The 23,421-nt window shown below is 41.7% G+C and overlaps 1 protein-coding gene across 1 annotated transcript in view; it reads right to left on the reverse strand.

Moving 5' to 3' along the window:
- Nucleotides 1-23,421, reverse strand: part of COL4A4 (collagen type IV alpha 4 chain) — a 105,932-nt gene that overhangs the window by 49,089 nt on the left and 33,422 nt on the right. The window contains exons 5-22 of the mRNA XM_090284782.1: nt 22,395-22,529; nt 21,431-21,475; nt 20,679-20,795; nt 17,424-17,492; nt 14,868-14,903; nt 13,369-13,431; nt 13,088-13,123; nt 12,834-12,875; nt 10,922-11,002; nt 10,054-10,107; nt 9,741-9,800; nt 8,849-8,893; nt 8,469-8,522; nt 7,614-7,683; nt 6,949-7,053; nt 4,452-4,616; nt 1,890-1,979; nt 754-917 (exon numbers count right to left, since the gene is read on the reverse strand). Coding sequence (XP_090140908.1) covers nt 754-917; nt 1,890-1,979; nt 4,452-4,616; nt 6,949-7,053; nt 7,614-7,683; nt 8,469-8,522; nt 8,849-8,893; nt 9,741-9,800; nt 10,054-10,107; nt 10,922-11,002; nt 12,834-12,875; nt 13,088-13,123; nt 13,369-13,431; nt 14,868-14,903; nt 17,424-17,492; nt 20,679-20,795; nt 21,431-21,475; nt 22,395-22,529 — 1,431 coding nt within the window. The remainder of the gene's footprint in view (nt 1-753; nt 918-1,889; nt 1,980-4,451; nt 4,617-6,948; nt 7,054-7,613; nt 7,684-8,468; nt 8,523-8,848; nt 8,894-9,740; nt 9,801-10,053; nt 10,108-10,921; nt 11,003-12,833; nt 12,876-13,087; nt 13,124-13,368; nt 13,432-14,867; nt 14,904-17,423; nt 17,493-20,678; nt 20,796-21,430; nt 21,476-22,394; nt 22,530-23,421) is intronic.

A 23,421-nucleotide genomic window follows, 5' to 3' on the forward strand; every position in this document is an offset into this window, starting at 1 on the left:
GAGGGTTAGGCTAACCATAGCAGTTGCCACTACAGCTGAAGGTTGAGGTTTAAAGATGAGTTTGTGATTGAAGAGGCTGATACTGATGGACAGACTATCAAATGAAAACTATACACCTAGCGTTTGACCCAATAAGTCTCCAGAAGGAGAATACCAGTAGCATGCCTCATAAATACCCTGGAAGAAGGGATACACCCTGGGAGTCTGAGCACTTTATCAGTGAGCACACTGGCAACTTACAATGCATTACAAATTATTTGAATGTTCTGTAGATGTAGAATTTTAATTACTCAGCTTCAACACCACCCCACCCCTGCCTTCAAGCCCCATGCTTAGCAACCACTTCTTTGAATTGATCTTGTCCCACTCTGCCCCTCACTCTCTCCACGGGATGGTGATGGCCTTTATTGCCACGTGCCATACTGTATATTTATTCATCAATATGTCCTCCTAACAGAGTGGCGGACCCCAGACGGCAGAGACTTTGTTCTGGTCCCCGCTGTAGTCCCAACACCTGCAAGAGCACCTAGACCATAGCAGCTGCTCAATAAATATGATCCAGTGGATGGATAGATGAATGGATGAGTGAAAGAATGAATGAATGGATGGATGAATACAAATGATTTGGGACAGTAACATATTTACAGGTTCAAAACATCAAATATATATCACAATATAAATTAGGAACAGGTCCAACTGAATTTGATCTCTATCTCTTAACTAGAAAGATTGTTACTGATAAGAATTACTCACTGGTGGCCCTGGAGGTCCTTCAGCACCAGGAGGGCCTGGGTGACCTTTTTCTCCAAGCCACCCAGGGAGTCCCAAGTCTCCCTTACTGCCCTGCCTCCCAGGAGGTCCTGGGGGGCCGGGTGAGCCCATGGGGCCAGGCTTGCAAGCACAGAGCCCCGCATGTCCTAGACAGAGGATAAAAGGCAGCTTTGTCATATCTCTTAAATAAAACCCCAATAAAGGCTTTATTATACGAAATCAATAGTGAAAATAAAAATGAAAAGGGTCTCATGTGCACAGTTCTCACAGCAGACAACAGATGAAGTGTGATGTGGGGCAGGGGTACCACACGGGGGTTACCTAGGCGTGGTCTATGCAGGATGGATATATTGTTTGTATACAAATTGGGTATTCTGAGTCTTAAAAAACCCATTCTGCCAAATTCTAGGGAAAAACATCTGATGTCCAATTCTACTTTAAAAACTTTAAAAATAAAAAAGCTTCTTATTTTCAAAAGTTTAAAAGTCTCTTATTTGGTTCTTACTCAGAAGATCTGTTCATTGGTTCCTGCTAAAATATCAACAACAAAAATTTGTTTAGAGCATCAACCCTGAACAGTTAAGGAAACAATGTAATATGTGAAGAGGGATTATTCACGACATTGGACATTACGACTGATAACTCATTACAATGCATTTTCTAATCATCAGGACTTTTCATATTAAAAATGCATCTTTAAGACAGTCACACTCCTCAGCTCTCACACCCACCTGATTCAGTGGGTCAAAAGGCCACCAAACAATTTAGGGTAGAGAAATAGCACCACAGACATTGTGCGAGTCTGGGAAAGAAGACCCACTGAGAGAAACTGAAATAGAAAGATCAATACTGTACTCTCCCTGCTTCTTTGAGGGAATCAAGAGGATCTTGTGAAAAAGTTACCCCTTTGAGGCAAATGTCATGGCAGGGAAGTTTCTCCTTTATACGCTAAGATATGAGAATTTGACTTTTGGCAAGATCCAATCCCATGATGAAGGGGAGCACTCATCGGGATAATTAAGGTGAGTGACAAATCTACATGAAATGCCACATTGTACGTGTCATAACCCGGCAGGTGTTACCTTCTTCTAGAAATTCTACCTTTGATGCAGACTTGCCTTTTTCTCCTTTGGAGCCTCTTCTTCCCGGATGGCCCATTTTGCCCTTTGCTCCTTGTGGTCCAGGGTGCCCAACACTACAATATACAACTTTATGGTGGAAAAGGGGATGGGCAGAGAGAATCACACAATGTTTTGTGAATGTCTCCTACAAAATAAGTAGAGGCGTCTCTTGCACTTACATCTTCTCAGCCCCATTTTTTCTTCCATTCCTCGATTCCTTCTCTCCCATATAAGAATACACACTATGACTGTCACATTATGCCTCTGCTACCATAACCTTTGGTAAAGCCAACCTGGTCTCAGCCCTTATTAGTGGGTTGCAGAGCAAGGTGATGGGCCACAAAACAAGCAAACATGCCAAAATAAAGCAAATCAACAAAAAACTAAGAGAGTCTCACAAAGGTCTTTTTCCCCTTCAATTATCAGTGATTACCTAATGAAGAAAGCATGAAGCGAAGCTTGTAAAAGCAAAAGTTCAGAGTATCAAAGGTAGAATGCCAATAATAAGTTCCTTGATCTGCCCACATTCCAGTAAAATAACACATAGCAAAAGAATATTATAAAAAGGCGTAAAACTCAAAACAAAGGAAATAATGGCCAATAATATAAAAAGACTTTGCAGACTCGTACAAAGCTGAATTCTAAGCAGACAGAAAGGAAAGGAAAAGGGAAAAAAGAGCACAATTTATATCAGAAATCCCTCCCAAAGCTTAGGAATTGGAACTGCTGAAGTAGAATGACAAGGAGTGTCCCCCACCCCACCCCCCGCCGCAAAACCGATGACTTGTTAAAGAAACAGTCGAATATAAGACCCCCTTCTCAAAAGTTGCAGCAGGATCAAACAACCACCTTCCCAAACTGGAGGAAACACTGCAGCAGGAAGAAAACTTGCAAAGAAATTATATAATTTAAAAAGCAGGCGAAGAAAGGCATTTTATCCCTGAAACAGGAATGAATAGGCTGCTGCCAAAGGAAACGTCAGAAGAGAACAACAGCAACAACAAAATCCTTGGAAATCAGGAAGAAACATATCATTGGAGAAATTTTAAAATTCAGGAGGAGAATTGGAAAACAAAGTTGAGAAAAGAGTCCAGAAAGTGTTACGGAACAATAAAAAAGTAAAGAAAAATAAGCTAAAGATTTTAAAAAGAGGCTTGTAGGATGGACTTTCCAACAAGTCTGCAGAGTCTAGAAAGAGAAAATGGGGCGAGGAGAAGAGAGGGGAGCAGCTTCAAAGAAATACTTCAGAACATTTTTTTCAGAAATGAAGGATTTGTGTTGGATTGAAACTGCCCACTGAGTGTCTGCAAATAAATGCAAATGTACCCACACAGAAAGTCAAATCACTGTGAAATTTAAGAACACCAAAAACAAAGAAAAACTCATAAACTTTCAAGGAAAACATTTCAAACAAACGATCAAGTATCTAAATGTTTTTGAACTTTTCAGTAACAGCACAGGAAGCAATGAAAATGCTTTCAAAAATCTGAAGGAAAATATTTCCAACCTAGAATTTCATACTCAGCCAAACTCATGATCAAATTCTACAGTAGGCTAATGTCGTTTTCAGACAGATAAAATCCCTCAGATTTATGCTTTTTCTCAGGAAGTACAATGAGAGAGTAAACCATTGAAAGAAATATATAAGTTGTAGGAAAGAGAGAGGGGGAGAGGAAGAGGGAGAGAGAGACCCAGGATAGTGGCGAAGGGAGATCTCAAGACAGTATCTCACCAGCAGATTAAAAATGCAGCTGGACCTAATTTAAACAGGCCATAAGCTCTGGGAGAGATTCATTCAAAGAGATAACACTGATAGAATATTTAATACATTATAATGTACTATTGGGAGATTTATGTGTTAATAATTCTAGATGAGTGGAGGCTGAATTAGCAAACACACAAAGAAAACGAGACAATTGTTAACAAAACGTTGTGCTGGAAAAGTTATGATACATGCCTGAACTGGGGATTAGCATTTCATAACTATTCATTACAAACGCTGAATATTTAACTGACATTATCATACTAACTATATTTTCCGGTGCATACGTGTGTGGCTGGGAGGGAGGGGAAAGAGAGCTAAATTCATCTTGTATGGTGGGAAGTCAAAAGGTAATGTTCGAACTGAAAAATTAAGAAATAACAGTACAGGTATGTTGAATGGCAGCACAGAGATGAACAACAAAAGATCCGGGAGGACCAGGAAACGGTCGCCTAGGGTGACAGGTGATCAAAACTGGCTTTTGTAGAACAGTTTGACTCCTGAGCCGGGTCCACGTGTAGCTCTGAGAAAAACTTAAGCTACATTTAGAAATAAAAATTGTATTCATTTATAAAATTCTAACGTCACACTTAAATTTGCCACCAAATATTTTCAGATGCTTTCGTTGACGTGATAGTCCACTGTCAGTTTACTTTTTGTAGCGTTAATCATGCTAACTTGTCTCAGGCGATAGGAAATAATTTTTTTCAATATTTAGAAGGTCACAGTTTCTGAACGACACTACAAATCTCAAACTCAACGTAAATGTTAATGAATGCGAGCGAGGAGCACTTTACCATCGGGTCCTGGAGGTCCCTGAAGTCCTGGTGGGCCGGGCCACCCGGGTGGGCCTGGGCTCCCTGGTGTCCCTGGCGCGTAATCAGGTCTCCCGGGAATCCCAGTGGCCCCCGGAACCCCAGGATGCCCGGGAAACCCTGGAGGTCCGGGGCGTCCCATTATGCCTACGAGAGAACCCAACAGTGAAAACCACATAGACTCTCAGATTAAACTTTTCTGTAGGAGAAATCAAATCAATATAGTCTTCCTTGGGCTGTGGAATTTTTTAAAGGGAAAAAAAATGTAATTAAAAAGTTAACTGACTATCCCAGCCATCCAAATGCCTCACCACCCCCCCTATGAAACAAGCATACAAGGGGAACCAAACAGGATTGGGGAATCAGATTTTATTTCCTTTTCCCCATTCTTTAAGATTATTGAGAAAAAATTAGGCATTATTTAATTAAAATTATTTTTTTCAATCTTTTCATCTTGATAATTTCATAAAAATAATATCAATAAGCATATAGGGCATAAAATACCATGGTAACTGAGGTTGGTAGGGAAACATAGAGGTGCTGGATTTGAACCTGGCCTCTCGCTCCGGCCCCAGGTACAGTATTCCCTCGCTTATCATGGGTATTACATTCTAGGGCCCCACAACGCCCCCCCTCCCCCGCGATAGGTGAAAATCTGAGAAGTAGGAACCTTACATTTATTTTAGTATTTATATATATTTTAAGGCTTTATAAACCCTTCCCACACACTTTTAAACCGTCCCCAGTCCCTTATAACCTTTCCCACTCCCTCATTAACCTTTCCCACACTTTTATAAACACTACTTATGTTCTTAAACATATTCTACACTCTTAAACCTACGTCATTTTAACAACGTACGTACACAGTACCGCACAATGCCGAAATATAGCGAAAAATCGCGATAAATAATTAAATATCATATTTCTTAAAATCCCACAATACAGTGAGGCCTCGATAAGTGAACCGCAATGTAGAGAGGGACTGCTGTATTTAACTTCTTTAATCCTACATGCCTATCCTAGAGGCCTGTTGTGAGAATTAAATAAAATAACCTACATAAGCTACTTAGTGCTCTCTCTGGCAATAGCACGAGCTCACCGAATGATTAGATTTTCAGTGTGTTCAGAGGATGCCAAAGTGAGTAATACAGCAAAAGCTAAATCCTGCTTCGCCTTGAAGTTCTACTCACCTCTCTGGTGGCCTTGGCTTAAGGGCAGCTGGAAGCCTTGCATGACAGTTACCACTTCTCCTAGCTGTGTATGTCTTCCTAAGCATGCCTGGTTCTAGAATCTCTTTGTGGAAAACTGTCGTTTTCAAAGATGGCCACATTGTAACTCTTGTCCCTCATGTTCTATAGAACCTTGACATTCTCCTATCAAGAGGTGGAGGGTGCCCCTCCCTTTGAGTGTGGCAGACATCTGGGATTGTTTGGACTCATGGATCACAGTGGGAGAGACACAATGGTTTCCAAAACTTGATTATGCCATGTGATTCGGTTTCTGCCGTGTGAGCTGAAACGCTTGGGACTGGAGCCCAGGTCCACTATAGAAGCAATTTTACTGCTCCAAAGCCGCCATGTTGGAAGGAAGCCCAAATGAAGTACAGAGCCCCCACAGAGAGGCCCTGAGACTACATCACAGATACAGGAGGGAGAGGCCTGGCCAGACCTCACATTCCATTTCCTGTCTGCAATCAACCTTTGATCTAGAATGACTAAGCTTAGGCCTTCCTAAATTCTTGAACCCTGGAATGAGTGAAAGGTAATATAATAACTGCTGTTACTTTGAGCCATTAGGTTTGGATAATATATCCATCAATATAAAACTGAAACCCTGCCAGTAATCAGTAGTATAGCATGCTAGTTAAACAGTGGCTTTCATTACTGTGTGCATATGTGCTGGGGCTTTACACATGTTTCCACACCGTATCTTTACTCCTCAAACAATCCTGCAAAGTTTGTACCTTATAGGTCAGTCATGGAAAATTTAGACCAAATATGACTATAATAATAGCACTTTCGACAATTAGATGTCCAAAGGGAGAGCCCTCCAAGAGGATGGGAGGACCAGAAGAAACACTCTAACCCTGGCAGCGATTTCCAGATCTTGTCTGCAAGCGATGCTCCTGTGGGAAGCCTGTTATGCGAACATGTTCCTCACCAGGCCCCTGAGATCCTGACAGAATTTCTGAGGTGCAGCCCAGAAACCTGGATTTCTTCCAAGTAAGTGGTGAACTGGTTGGAGATCAGTGGTTCTTAACCCTGGCTGTGCATTAGAAATACGAGGCATTTTTATCATAACAGATGCCTGGGTCCCTCCACCAGTGTCCAACATTCTTGGTTTGGGGCAGACACAGCCTCAGTGTTTCTGAAACACTCGCACGGGGATTGCCGTCTCAGCTGGAGCTGAGAACCTCTGGTGCGGATGAGGATGTAGCAGACCTGGTTTATAAACACCACGGGACTCCTAGGACTCCTACCTGGACAGGCTTCCCCTGGTGGACCCACGGGACCGGGCGGACCAGGGGGTCCAACAGCCCCCCTTTCTCCATGGCGGCCAGGGAGCCCTGGGTCTCCTGGAGCACCTGCCAAAAATAATGACACTTGTGAACATAAATAAACATATGCCTGCGTTATAGAACCCACACGCAATCGCTTTCTGTGAGGCTTGCTGAAGTACAACCAGGAGACTGTTCTTCAGTTGCCCTCCAATTTTTAAATCTTAGATCTTAGATCTGAGCCCTTCGTTGGCCACGGCTCCGCGGATGCATACACTTGGCGTGGCGCTGTCCGGCACTCATTTAGGCCGCTCTTGTCTCGGAGGCGCCTTCTTGGTCGGTCTTTGCCAAACGGTTTTACACATATTTTTACAGCTAAAAAACCCTACTTTCTGAAAGGGGACATAATAAAAGACCCAGCATGCAGTTTACACACTAAAATAAAATGCGATGTCTTACACCGACAGAGATGAACCAAGGTGCACACACCTCTACCTGCCCTTATATAATTACATCTTCACGTTAATGTTCCTGTGGTTAACCTGCCTAAGGTGCTAACTATGGAAACACTGGGCCAAAGTCTTCTGTCAGGGCCACTCAAAACCCACTTCCAAGTCATTAATGAGGGAACTGAATGAAACACAAACCTTTGAATGGAGGAGGTGGAGTGGTCAAAATCCCTGGCGGTCCTGGGGGCCCGCGGTCTCCAGGATCCCCCTGAAATCATTCATTCATTGGCTTTTCTTAGAAATATTAATACTTTTCTCATGCTGTCTAGCACTAAATAAATATTAGAAGGACAAGAGTACATTCGCATAAGAAATAAAGGCTATAGGCTGACTAGAGAAATGAAAAGTCCCTAGAATTCTAGGAAAAACAAAAACTTTCCACCTATAAGTAGTAATAAATAACAAACTGGCCAACTTCCCTCAAAAGAACAAAATGTTTTTAACTTCAATAAAGTTATTCCATACTCATAAGTAGATAACTCTGAATCTATGAAGCTTTTGTAAACATTACCATAAGCATTAATGTCTAACGTGACACTGTAGGATAAATACTTTATTCCCCTACAAAATCTGAATCTACATTTTATTTTAGCAGCAAATATGGTCCCCCTTCACTGAGTCCCCTTAATGCTACCATGGCTTGTCCTGGGCAAGTGCTGAATGTGAGGTCACAGAGCTCGCAAAGGAAAGAAAAAAATCAGTGGTGGTAAAAGCAAAGAGGTCTCCTCGTTCCCTCTGTGTTTAATCATCATGCTATATGATCCCCATGGAATTCTTCAAACTTTCATTATTATTCACCTTCAAAGGGATCATTGCTTGAAGATAAAATGTAATCATCACAACATGCAATAAAATAATATATACAAAATTAACTCTGTCTCTTTCAAAAGTTACATTTTGAATCATTCTTTGAAATATTTTAAAAAATATATTAGATAACATAAGGGATGTAGAACTTTATCAGGTGATACTCAAACAGGTTCACTTTTTTACCTTCGGCCCAGGAAATCCAAATGGCCCAGGGTTTCCAAACAGTCCTTGTTCCCCCTATAAGTAACCAGAAACATGCTTTTTATTTAAAAATGTAATTGTGTGACAGATTATTTCATTATCATTTAACATTTAATGTGAACAACACACACTCATGGAGGTTCTGTGCAAAATCTTAACATCTTACCACTGCTTTGGGGTTGCAGGAGTTTGGGGCTTTAGTTTTTGCACCCGCAGCTAAATCATGTAATTCGTAAAGTGAACGTGTCTCCCTTTCCAATTACTGCGTGCGTGTTTGCACGCACTGGTACAATTTTTGAATGACGCTCAGTTGCATTTACTAACAAAAATGTATTTATCATCTCTATGTGGTGGACATTTACCTTTAATCCTGGAAAACCTGGAGATCCATGGGAGCCAGGCTCACCCTAATAAATTCACAAAAATCAACACCAACAGAATTAAATTAAAATGCATGCACCAGTTCAAGGAATCATATTACACATTATGAAATTGCTCCATGGGCATTTAATCTTATTTGCAAAGGTAGTTGAATAAAAGGAAATAAATATAAAGTAGATTCCATTTCTTTATAACATTTACTATTTTAATAGGTCTTTAGCCTTTTTTTTTTTATGTATGTCTTCACCCATGCTTTAAATTAAGAACATATTTTTGTTGTTGTTACTCTTCCATTTTATTTTAGTATATTTAACTTGAATGCTTGTACTGGGCTAAATAGCTTTGAAATCCTTGCAATGTAATTCCCTAGACAGTAGGAGTTGCTCCATGCATTATCAGCAAAACTAATTACTGTGGACGCCAATGCTGTCCCATTCAGTACTAAATCTAGAGCCAAATAAACTCAATGCCCATGCCTGCTGGGGTCTGGCCTCCACAGTCACTCTGTGAGTGGGGATCACGTTAGTGACATGGGTGGTGATGTCTGAGGCCTGATTCTGTGCTTCTTTGCTAGCTCCTGCCGCCACAACTATCTTCCTTCATCAAATAGGCTTCAGTGAACGATTCCAAGCTACTATTGCAGACACTAAGCCAGGCAGGAAACGCCACAATCCTTCTATCTTCTGCTTGCCTGTTTCATCTAAATGATGTCCATGGACGGGGTGTCTGGGACTTGTTGTCAAAAATATACTGTTCCCATTGGAGATAATCCCCTGTCTAATCTGTCATGAATATCAATCTAGGTTCGTAAAAACGTGAGACAGACATGCCTCCAAACTCACTGGAGTTAAGGATGGCATGAATGGTCCTTACCCGAGGGCCTGGGAAGCCAGGAATGCCCTTTTCTCCCTTTTCCCCGATACCAGGTTCTCCCTTGAAAAGATGACAACATTTACAGGGGTTCAGACAACAATATTTCAGCCAAAAACAAAATGAGAAATAAAAATTATTGCCATCAAGGTAAAGAAAGCAATGCTTTAGAATAGATGCCCTATAGGATTATGATAAAATAATGAAAAACTCTAGTAACACATATTAACATTGAAATCAACGACGACATAGAATCTTTTTACAAAATTTATGATAACACATCATACAAATTAAAAGGGCTATGTCGATAAATTACCTTGGGTCCTGGAGGTCCTGGGGGTCCCATCATTCCTGGCATTCCTTTTACGCCCTAAAAGTCATTAAAAGTATAAATCTGGCTTGTTCTTATTATTTAACATATTGAATTCCATGTCTTTCAGAAATTGCCTCTCAAAACATCCATTTTACTAATTTTTTAAAATAAGAGATTACTCTTCAACTGTCACTGATTAAGATCCAAGTGCACTTATGAGCCTGATGCCATTCAGGCCAGTTCTGTGTGAGAAGTGTTAACGCCACGAGGTCGTGGGCACAGGTGGGGAATGACCCCGGAGCCAGGACCACAGATGCAAGCTGGGAATGCAGCCACTAAGAGGAATGTCTCATTTTGAGCAAATCGGTGAAATTTAATCCAGTGACTGCAAACCGTCCACAGAACCTGCATGTGGCATCCCTGACGCCAGCTCTAGAGGCTGACCGTGGAGTTGATCTTTGCCAAGAGTTAGTTACGTTCTATGCATCAGTTCTAGGCAACAGTTCCCCTTTCAATTATCAAACCAAGCCCAGAGGGAACATCTAAAGGACAGCTGGACTTCCAGGGGTCTTTTCAGCCCACCTGTCAAAGATAATATTAACAGGCACCACATGCTGAAGGACAGGTCACATTTTCACAGATCAAGCTAGGTCTGCGTAAACCTGAAAACAATGGTAACCTTTTCAAGCCTCATTCTGAACTCTGCACAGTGGGACTAATAATAGTAGCAACGTGTTAAGGTTGCTTTGGGATGAACGCAGTGATACGTGTAGGTGCTCAGTGCGTGGCTGGCTCAGGGACGTGTTCAGGCAACATCGGCTCTCACTGCTGTATTGTACTTCACCAAAGCAACACAGAGACTGGGAATTACCTTTTCTCCTTTATAGAGACTGTAATCAGGTGGCTGTACCAGTAGGGTAGGCCCAGGAGAACCTTGTTGGCCAACCTCGCCCTTTAAAAGAAATCAGGATAATAGGAATTTCATATTACCTTTATTTTGAAATAAAACTTAAAACAAGGAAAACTTCCATACATATATTGTACTGTAATGCTTATAATTACATGTGCAATGGATTTAAAATTAAAATCATGGCAGATAAATGATATAATTTTGAATATTTATTGTTTTATATAAGTAATAGACACTTATTGTTAAAAATAAATTTAAAAACTAGATGTGCTCCACAATCCTACCATCCGGAGATAATCTCCACCAAAACTTTGGTATAGTTCTTTGTGGTGTGTGTGTGTTATGTGTATGTGTACACTTACACACACACATGAGTACATGTTAAACATGCATGCATGTGCACAAATACATGTGCATGCATGTATGTGTGATCAAATGATATGTTTAACACAATTTAAAATACATAATCATAATGATAGTATAGAAACTATATAAACATAATTTAATATACACAATATAGCTATTTATTTAAAATGGGGTGGACAAACAGGTTCTTGAACACCTGAGAGCTCTGCATAAAAACTTTAAACTTACGCATTTATTCATCTGAAAACCCAAAAGAATTAAATTAGCCTATCTTGGATCATGTGAATGGCCACCTCATTGCCAGATATTTGCACCTTGTTTTGTGACCTGAGTGCTTCTGATTAGCTGGTGCTGAGGTCACGGAACGGGCTACCCTTGCCTCACTCCGCAAGGTGGCGTTTCTCAAACATATTTGACAAACATATTCCCAGGCATCCACGACTTCCCAAGTTTGAAAAATTCTGTGTTAGTATATTTTCTCTAAGTTCGTGGTTCTCAAGGTGGTGGGGAGAGGCAAGTGAACCTCCCCTCCCCCAAGGACCTCTGGCAAGACCTTGTTGCATTTTGGGTTCTCACAGTGGCGGGGGAAGGGATGCTACTGGCACCCAGGGGTGCTGCTGAACACCCCACATCGCACAGCACAGTCCCTCACAGCAACGAAATATCAGTACCATCAGCAGTGAGAAATCCTACTCCAAGCGTGTATTGGATACACACTTCTTTGTCATTGTAGTTTTTACAGAAGCAAGCTGATACTTTTGTAACTTGTACTTTCTGCTCAACCTTATATCATGGGTCCTTCCCCCATCAGGAAGTCTTCCAATATATTTCTGGCAATGTGTCATTCTGTTCGACGGCTGTGCCGTAACTTACCCAACCACACTGGGATTCCAGGAGAGAGGGGAAGGGGTCTGTCTTGCTAAGTCCCCACACCCAGAACCAGCGCTAGCCTGGCAGAGGAGATGCCACAGTTTTTGAACTATTTGCCCACGGTTGTTGAAAGGGCCATTCACCAGCTGTTACACATTCAGATGTTTTCAGGAGGGGCAGCCATTCTGAAACACTTTTGACTGGTCCCTGCTAAGGTTCGCGCTTCAGTGGCAGGGACTGTCGATGTGAGAGAGGGACGGAGCAGGGACTGTGTGTTGCTAAATGCTTTGGTTCCAGTAATATATGTTTTTATTAATGTGGGCAATTTGGGATGTTGATGAAATTATAAAGTTAAGATAAACAAGGAATTAAACAAAACTGCTACTCCAGATATATTATCAAAAATGTTCAATCTTTTTTGGCTAGGATGAAGGGCATCATATAAATTAACTTGAATTTAGTGTTTAAGTTTGTCAGAACTGTCATTTTACAGTCAAGCGTAATGGTACCATAATAATTCAGCAGAGAAGATATTCTCAGCCATAAAACCAGGCAGCGATAGATAATGAACTGCCTCGTGACCCCGGCAGCATATACATTTTAACACTTGACCCTCCAAGCAAAAGAGGATTCTTACCGGGTCTCCCATCTGCCCCTTTACTCCCACGCCAGGATTACCCTGGAAAAAAAGAATTAAGTTAATCTAACTGCTTTTGGATATTAAAGAAATAATTATATGCAAGATTTCTGGTTCAGCTCTTGCTTGAAATTTATTTCATCAAATACTTTGGGAAGTCTAGTGAGAGGGCAAACATCATCGCGACAAACATCAGTGGTCATTACCTCACGGTACCTGGGCTGGATTTGTGTATTTTACCCACGGCTGCCTACCTTCATGCCTGGACTCCCAGGACGGCCCAGAGGTCCCTAAATCAACGGCAAAAAACACACACACACACACACAAATAACATATCAGGCACAGAAACCAGAATGTGTCTTTGTTGGTTGTCCCAGGTTCCTCTTCAGGAAACCTTTAATTTTAAAACGCCCATGATGGACTCAGGTGACGCTCTCTCAGAGAACCCACCTATGCCTGACCCAAGATGTAAATTTTGCTTTTCTTGCTTTATTTAAATGTTAGACCTGGGTTTTTAGAGGGACATGTACTTACCGGTAACCCCGGCTCTCCTGGGTACCCCATGGGGCCTGCCGGTCCTCTAGCACCTCTTGGTCCCTAAACATAAGACAATTCAGTGCATTTGTTACCCAAAACCATAATCAGTGTTCACAGCAAGAGCTGCATGTAATGCCAGCTGGATATAAATATCCAAAGAAATCACAGTCCTGGCATAGCTGCCCCCGGGAGCAGCCTCACAGCAGCTCTGCCACGGCTGTCGGCCCAGCACTACACACGTGGCCAGAGCACCCTGGCAGGTGTGACAGACGCCCACGTTTAGTTTACATCAAGCACCAGAGATCAATTGACTGACTCACAAATAGGTTTTGTAATAGCGACAGTAGAAAACAAAGAAACTGGTCACTAGCTACTCTTAAATTCCATATGTGTTATAACTGTGTTATTCAACAGGACGCTTCTTAAATAGTAATATTAATTGCATTAATTAATATGAAAATATGAATGTACTCCTACTCTTTAATATATTTTTAAGCATGCCCTGATGATCAGAACGATGTGAATAGAAGTGCTGCCCCCAGTTCAAGACCAAGATGGTTCAGCCATGAACGATTTTCTGTGACATCTAAGTTGTGGTGTAATTATACACAGGTTCGCAAGGACAGGTCACAGCTGTGGAGGGAGGCTCTCTGTTCTGCTACTGACCCTGCCCAGGTCAAAGGATTTGTCAGTGTGCAGTGAAATTGCTCTTGCCAGCAGGATTAATGCATATTTAACAGTGACATCAAGGTATCTCATTGATTAGGTAGAATTGAGCTTCAGGAGGAGTAAGGAAGCCAACTTGTCTATGACCAGAAGTTACCAAGCAAAATTATAGACTAACCACGGGGAGGCAAAAGTGATCGGAGTTTTAATCTTGTAAACATCAATAAATTAGAAAGACTAATCTAGTCACTGAGTTACACATTTCAGGGAGAGGAAACTGGGGCAAAATATTAAGTATAATACACAAGGACGGATTCAGCAGGCAAAATCATTTCTGCTTGACATGCAGGGTGAAGGAAAGGGTAGTTTACAGTTGTGAGTACGGGAAGCACAGAGGTTATTCTCCTATTATTATTTATTAATCAGTTAGTGTATTACGTTTCCATGCAAACAACTGTAAACCTACTTTTCCCATCCTGTGTATTAGTTTCCAGGCAGACTTCTCTTCCTACATATGAAGTGACTGTGCGTCCCTGCACACCACCAAAGGACCCCTAGGAGACGGAAGAGGAAGGTCCCCAGAGGCGTGCTGAGATTCCCGCAGGGCCTCGTGGTCATGTGACCCCTGCAGCCATATTGACTTTCCTGCTTGACTTAATAATGCTCTGCTGTCACCAGCTTAATGCTGTTAATTTTGAACAAGGGACCTACGCTTTCATTTTGCACAGGGTGGACCCTACAAAGGCTGTACTGCTCCTGCTGGGATACAGACCAGGGGGGACAGTAGGCGATTTGGGATCAAGCGGAAGTGCATGCCTGTTCAGACTTACCGGTAAGCCCGGAGGTCCTGGGTCCCCTCTGTCACCCTGCAATAATGACACATTGCTTTAGAAGACCAGCACCATTTCCTAAAACGCACGCAATGTGAGAGTAGGAACACACATGGGGATTGTGTAGACTAGTGTGCAGTCTGTCCAATCTTCCAGTGTTGAAGAGACAACTGCGGAGAGCTCTGGGGGAGGGGACTTGGAGACCCCATTTCTCATCAGCTGAAACAGAGGAAGATGCTAAAGTCGTGAGCACGTGGAATCTAGGCGAGATTTCATCTTTCAGTTTACAGTATTCTAAATCCTCAACCCAATGGTCCCGTTTCATCACAGTTTAATTGTCTCGGGCCTACACTTGCCAGACCCTGCCTCCCTTCATAGACAGCCTGCTCCGTTTGTCATCCTGGATGTAGGTGTAGAGGGGGTTGTGTGGGAACTCTCCCAGCTGACTCTCTGCAGACCTACTGCTGTGACTCTGCCCTGAGGCTCCACCTACTTGAAAGGGTCAAAGGGTAAACATTCTCTTGAATACAGGCTCTCTTTCTAAAACGTAAAATATGACATATTATAAAATATGCACTAGGTAGAAGATTGCTTCACTATTTTTAAGTGTACAGTTCTGAGGCATTCAGTGCATTCACACTCTTGTACAACATCACCATCATCCATCTCCAGAGCTTTCCCATCTCCCCCAAGGTAAACTGCACCCCTTAAGAACTAACTCCCCATTCCCCTCCCCCAGCCCCTGGCAAACACCATTCACCTCTCTGTCTTTATGAATCTGAGTACTCTAGAACCCTCATGTAAATGGAGTCACATCCTTTGCCCTTCTGTGACTGGCTAATTTCACTTAGCACCATGACCTTAGGGTTCAGCCATGTCGTACCACGTGCCAGAATTCCCTTCTCTTGAAGGACCAAGTAAAATTCCATTGCGTGTATAAACTGCTTTCTGCTCAGCCCCGCACACCTTGGCGGACACTCGGGTTGCTTCCACCTTTTGGCTGTTGTGACTAGTGCTGCTATGAACTGGGGTATACAGATACCTGTCTTTGGCGTCTCTGCCTTCATTTCTTTTGGACATATACCAGAAGTGGAATTGCTGGATTATAGATTAATTATATGTTTAATTTTTTGAAGAATTGCCATATCTTCTTCCATAGCAGCTACACCATACACACTCTCACCAGCAATGCACAAGGGTTCCAATTTCTCCACAGAATTGCCAACACTTTTTTTTTCCACTTTTTAATAATAACCATCCAAATGTGTGTGAAGTGGAGATAGACTCTCAAGACCATGGTTTCTCCAAGGTTTTTAATACTCTGTTTCCCCGTAAAATGATGGGTTCTCTACATCTATCTTCCCTTCTACTTCACCTGTTCTCTCTTGAACAATTACAAAAAACACTCCCCATAACTAATGTTGTACAGCAAATTAGTTTATAATACACTGTAATATAAATTATTATAACAGATCATCAGCACTGAGAAGACAGGACAGATATTCTTTTAATTTTCTTTTATAAAGAAGGAAAAGAAGGCTCAGAGAGGTTAAGGGGCTAAAGTCACAGTAGTAGGTAAGGGTCATGTCACTCTTTCTAGTACACCTTGCTCATTCCTAGAATGGCCCTACTTTTGATGCTGTTTATTAATATATCATTAAAGCCATAAATAAAAGCCTAGTTTTTACTGTTTAACAAGTATAAACAGGCATAGTAGCCACAAATAAGTACTGTGAGCTCACCAAAGGGACCGCCACTCAGGTGTGCCCACTCCAGCTGGCATGGAAATCAGGGTCTATCTAGTAGAATTGATCTGGAACGAGTCTTATCTAATTGTTATAGAATATTCTACCCGACGACAAATGACCACATCTTGAAAATGTACCGTAGCTCTCCTCTTGACTTATTACCTTTCTGTTTAACCACGGATACTCGTATTACAGAGATGAGGTGTCTTTCAAAGGCGTCTTTCTAAATGTTTGCATATCATTCTCTGCTAGAAACACGAGAGCACTTAATTTACCAAGGACGGTGCTATAAAGTTTCCAGAATTTACAAATTCAATAGTGATGACTTCTATTATACTGGGATGCAAGTATTCATATTACATTTTAATTACAAATAAAAAGGTGCTTCTCAACTGGAGAAAGAATCCCCCTCACCCCCCAGGGGACGTTTGGTAACGTCTGGAGATATTGTGTGGGTGGGGGTTGCTACTGGCGTCTAGCGGGTAGTGGGCGGAGACACTGTTTAACATCCTGCAATTCACAGGTCAGCCCTCCGGTAAATGACTCGCTGGCCCCAATGTCAACAGAGCTAAGGTTGAGAAACCCTGAAATAAGTGTATCATTGCAAGTCTGCAGAAACAGTTGCGAGGTTCCGTAATGTTAACACCAGTACAGCGCCCCCCCCCCCCCCCCCAGAGGGTCAGGGTGATGACAAAAACCAGTGTGCTCAGGGACCTTTTGAAGGAATCCTCAGTCCATCTGTTTCCTACGTGGGTTTACCTATGTTGGGAAAAAATTACCTTACACCCGCCATGACCATGATGCTCACCTGAATACCTTTAATGGCACGGAAAATGAACACAGAATTTCCTTTTTCTCCACTTGCCCCAGGAAGGCCCTGAAAATAAAATATCCACTTACGAGACAGGAAAAGCATATTACTATTTCAGCATTTTATTTTCTATGTGAAATATTACTCACCAATAAAATTACCATGATGGTCATGTTTCACTGGTGGAGATAGGTTTATTCTCTGCATTATCATTATCACCCTGAGGCTCTCATATAGAGTTATTCAAAATTCAGTTACAATATATAAAGAAATTTCTAACAACAGAGTATCTACTAATATATTTATAAGTATATGAGATACACCCCTGTAGGTTATATATAATAAATAATATATTATATACTAATATGTTCATAGTTATGCATTATTTAGCAAAAAAATTGCATTTTCCTTCACAACATAATATATATGTATTATTCTTACAAGTAGATAATTTTGCAGTTATCAATTAATAATACGCTGTAGAAACAGTTGTTTAAAAATGGAGTTAGCCATTTCACTATTTGTATTTAAACAGGGCCTGTGCATCCTTCATAAGACTATCCTTTAAAAATCAGCATGTTCCTTTTGTAAGTTTTTTGTATGTAGCAGCAAATTTATTTAGGTTTCTTTTTAAGTGAATGAAATACCTCAGTATATCCTTTCTTCCTCTAATTTTTCCCACTTGACATATTAACATATCTTAACTGGGTTGCCACATAAAAATATTTAACCATTTTCATGTATCAAGTTCCTACAAAGGACATGCAGATGTCAAAGTCAATCTCTCTTAGAAGAGTGCCTGACGTGGCTACCATGGGACATGTGAACTGCAAGGCCCAGCAACAGCTTCCTTGAGACATCAGATCGCCTACATGGCCAGCCCTTGCTTCGCACAGTTCCCATGTGCATGGATTTCAGTCCCACAGTTTAGTTAAATAGCGCCAGTCCTCCAACTAAAGGCTCAAATGTCAGTTGCCACTGCGCATTAACTGAGTGGCTGCATAGGGTACAAACTTCACTGCTATCTCATGGGGCCACACATCCCTTGTAAGGAAGGGATGCGGATCATGATCACTGACTGATCACATTACTCCTTTCAAAGCCTTCAACTGGTCCCTGCACAGATGTACTTTGCACACACACACACACACACACACACACAGCCAAGTGTATAGTTGTGCTAACCCTTATTTCATGGTTATAAACCCAATGACATGTCATAAGAACAAATCACTGAAAGAGGGAATTAGCCAACAAAGATGTAAATGAAATGAAGAAATAAAATACGGTAACGTAGGAAGGGACACTCAAACAGAACATAAAGGGAGCAACAGAAGAAATGACTGAGCGGGGACACTGCTGTCACTGGAGCCAGAACTAGTGAAGACAAACTTGGAAGTGGCTGTGACAAAAAGGATGAAGATGAGCCAGGGGACTGACACAGACAAAAGGATATTTGTAGAGAAACTCTAAGAAATATTTCACAACACTGGAAGCTCATCCAAACTTAGAAAAGAATATGATGATTCACCAAAGCATAGAAAACACACTTCTCATTATAAGTTATGCGGCAAGAATGCCAGCACTGTTCAAACTACATTTGGTAAGATTTTACAAAGAGCCATCACTTTAATTCTCAATGAGTCTAATGTTTTAAGTTACAAGGTACTAAACACAGTTGTTTTTAAGTTTCACTACATACTTGTAACTAAAAATAGTCATTTTTAAGGCTTTAACAGCAAATTTTAAAGGACATGGAGGGGTGCTATTTCTTCCGTTGTGCATTAAGCTTGCTCTGTGTGTCTTCGGCTTACAAGATTATTGTTGCGGTCTCCCACTACAGTGCGCAGTGAGGGCTGCCCCCATGTGCTTAAAAGAAAAGAGAGCTGCTTTGTCAAGAGACCATTATGGCAAACGTCAGTCCTGTGGTCCGTGCTCCACGCTGTTCTCTTGAATGTGGATAGACACACAGTAGAAGGAGGTGTGACCCACGCGGAAGCTCTAGGAAACATGGACTTATAGGACTGCACCTGAGCCTGGCTGCGTTTGGAAACAAAATGTAGATCAGGAGCTGAACACTGAGAGCCAGTCGTTGTTCTACTTGACAGCCCAAGAAAGACGGGAGTGCGGAAATTCGTTTTGAGTTCTGTGTTCTGATCAATTCCACTAGGGTCTGGAGCAAAAGGAAAACTCGTGGGAAAACAGGATGACTCCGATGGGGAAGATGAGAAAATTTTTTAGAGGGAAACTTGAGAAATTATATTTAATGAGGGAAGTGGAAGGGCTGGGAAATAGTCACAGAAAATCAGTTTCGAAAGGTCAGATCATTTCCAATCTTTACATGAGAACAAGAAAAAGAAAAAGGGAATGTGAAAGGTAGAGGAAATGGTACTTCTTGGTGAAGTTATGTTTAAATAAAAGTCTATAATTTTGAAGAAATAAGTTCCTAAGCGCAGTAAAGTGTTCTCAGGTGGTAGATACTGTCAACTGTCTCTGGACATCCATTCCAATCCCCTTCCATGTAGCTACCGCATTACGGGGACTAGAAAGTGAAAAACTACCATTTCCCAGACCTCTCTGCGGCTGGCTGTGAATTAGGTTCCACCTAGGAGAGGCACTGAGGAGACTTGGAGGGCAGAGTGTGGAAGACACCCTGTTTCTGGTACTGTAGACAATGCCAAGCAGACAGGCAGAAACTTGCGTGTTTGAGGGGGTCCCAACGTGGGGAGGAGAGGCTGCGGTGATGGTGCCGGAGCATCCTCCTGAGTTCTGACTATCTCAGCTAAGTGTTAATTAACATCAGCAGTCCCATGGTGGCCCCTGAGTTGCACTCCTCCGACCATTAAAACAGTGCCAAATTCCCCACGTTAAATCCCTTTCTGTTTGAAATACCTAGAGGGGTTTACGAGTCTGCAGGGAACCCCGAATGATCAACAACATAAGCTTTGCTAACTGGCCTCCCCGACTCCTATTACAGCAGCCAGGAGCATCTTCATGGAACACAACAGGGTCATCTCAGTTCCTTCCTCAAAACCCTCCACAGCTTTCATATGGATTGAAAAAAAACCCAGCCTCCGTCCTCAGTGTATAAGACCCAAGTGTTCTAGGTCCTGCCTCCTCTCTGTCCTCATCCTCCAGCCACCCTGCTCCGGCACAATTGTATTAACCCCGTTTCCTGAACACATGGACCCTGTTGCCATGGGAGTGCTTTTCACTTAAGAGTCCCATTAGGATGAGCTATGGGTGCCTTACGGGGGGGCCTTTGGGGCCAGGAGCTCCTCTTTCTCCTGGAAACCCTGGATCACCTCTTGAGCCATTGTAGCCGTTCAGGCCAGGTTTGCCTCTGGATCCGGGAGGCCCTGGGTGCCCCTAGAGGAAACGAAATGATAAGTGAAGCATTTTTCTTTGCAAGAATACTCTTAACACAGAGCTTATGCAATATGGGTACCCACATTATGGCAATGCTGACCGCCACGCTTGCTTTGTGAAACTTCCTTCCCATCCGCAAGTGCTACATAACATGGCGAAAATCAACAAATACATTTCAACGCACCTCCAATTTAAACACATTCAGTTTGGAGTATTCCGAGAGATTCTGGAGGAAACCTTTGTTTAAATCCTTAGAAAGATGAATGAATAGGAAAGCCCCCCAAATACCTCTTCCTTCTTTCATTTGGTTTTCGTATTAGAAATGAGAATCTTAAAGCCACTTCCAAAGTAAGGACTTACCAGCCAGTGAAAACTTCCATTATGAGTATACATCAGTTTCCAGAACATCATACCTGACAGGTATATCTAGCTCATATTTTGCAATGTTTTTCTCTAACCTATTTGAAAACTTTGCGTATTTGAGGAAAGTGTCTCAATATTGGAGTTATTCTATAACATTGAAATGCAAGCAGTCTTTTATTCACTGAGATGAGAAAATAAAGAATATATATATAGGTTTTGAGGAGCATTTCTCCCTTCTTTAAAAAGAGTGGGGAAAATTTAGGGATACTTACAGGTATACCATCCAAACCTGGAAATCCAGGAACACCAGTTGGACCCTAAAGTTCCAGACAACAAAACAAAGTTATAAAAGTTACTAACTTATTAGAATAGCAAGTTGATATACTTGAAAACATAAATAATTAATGCTTGTATTAAAAAAAAAAACCCTTATCGGTCATTGTTACCTATTTTTACATGAGCTTAAATGCCAACATTTAAGAATCAACCTTCTGAATTTTTTTTTTTTTTTTTTTTTTTTTTTTGGCACTAAGAAAGCCAACGTGGCAGTATCAATTCAAAGAATATGTTCAACACCCTGTAAGCTGGAAATTCAACTTCTTAGAATCTATCTATCCCAGAGAAGTAAATTCTTAAGCATAATGTATAAGATTGTTTTCTCACACTTCTCTACACGAAGTTAGGATAGGGTCTCAAATACTCATCAGCAAGGAAGAAGCTATAGTTTTATTCACTCTATGGCATATTATACAGAATTTTTAGAGGAAAAAGTTCAGTCTACACAAATTGATATGGAATGATCTTTAAGCCACATGCTTGAGGGAGGTAGGAAGGAAGGATGGAAGGAAGAATCAAAGAAAGAAAGAAAAAAAAAACAAAGAAAGGATGAAAGAAAGAACCAAAGAAAGAATGAGAGGAAGGAAGGAAGGAAGGAAGGAAGGAAGGAAGGAAGAAAAAGGCCCAGCATGATACATATAATATTTAGGATTTTTAAGAAACCATGAAACAGTACAACTCCCCTTGGGCACAATCATACACTTAAGTGCATCGAAAAGACCTGGAAAGACATGCTCCTCTGGAAAGGGGTTAGGGAAGGAGGACTGATTACGGAAGAGGATTTTAGATTTAATCTATTATAAGGTGCAAGTAGGTACTACTTGTGATTATCTTTAAAATTGGCATAGTAGTGCTGGTGCGTGAGGTCAGTAGGCATCTCCCCCTTAAGAAGAGGTTTACCTTGTCTCCTTTATCACCTGCTGCTCCAGGAGGGCCACTGTCCCCTCTCATCCCTTTCTCTCCTGGAATCCCAATGGGTCCCGGAGGTCCCAGAGGTCCAATAGGACCCTGGGGCCCTGGAGGTCCTGGTTGCCCCTAAGAAGGAAGATTAAAAACAGAGGTCGGCTGGTTCTTAAGTACTGTCTTCTAACACAAATATACGGTCACTGGGGCTTACAGAAGACTGAAAAACCAGAGGCTGGGCAAACTGTAATACAGAAACACAAATGATCAACCCATCACAGAAATACAAAGCAGTGACATTGCCTTTTTCAACCTGAATTTAAGCGGTACGATACATTTGAATTATCGTACATATACACAGTTATCTATAAACTGATAATAGTTCTCTTACTATTTTCATTCTGTCTTGTGCTGTTTGGTGAAGCCATGATGTTTCAAAAACAAAAAACAAAAAACCTTCAGTGTAATTACTGTAATGTTAGTGACAGACGCTAGGGGGCGTAGGGGGTCGGTGACGGCCAGATAATTATTTACTTCAAATGGCTAATGATTCGTCTGCTCTTTTAGGAGGGAACATTCCTTTCTGTGGCTGCTCTTATTTCATTTCTCACTCATTAGTGTGAAGCAGGCTCTCTGTATCACATTATGTTCACGCACTGCGACTTCCCTTGAGTGAAAAGGCCGCCTCTTCCTTTAGGGGTAGAAGTTTCATGAGCTCCGTTTGCTCTGAGCCCACCGTGGAAGCATCGTTGGGACAAAGATGAGAAACTCCCCGCTGCCTGGGGTGGACTGACGCACCGAATTAATGTGCCATTTTCCTGTCCCTCAGAAGCAGCGGCAAGTCTCCAGGCTCCTTCCATCCTGGGAGAAGCAAGTCTGGCCTCCCAGGAGCCCCCTCCCTCGGCCCCCCAGACACTGCTCCCTTCTCTGTCCCAGGCTCCCTCACCATCATCATCATTGTCGTCATCATCATAGCTAGTATTTATTACATATCCATAAAAATACTAAAAGCTTAGAATGTTCA

This window comes from Furipterus horrens, unplaced genomic scaffold (genome assembly GCF_987537825.1).
Source record: "Furipterus horrens unplaced genomic scaffold, mFurHor1.1.pri manual_scaffold_1, whole genome shotgun sequence".
Classification (NCBI taxonomy): Eukaryota; Metazoa; Chordata; class Mammalia; order Chiroptera; family Furipteridae; genus Furipterus; species Furipterus horrens.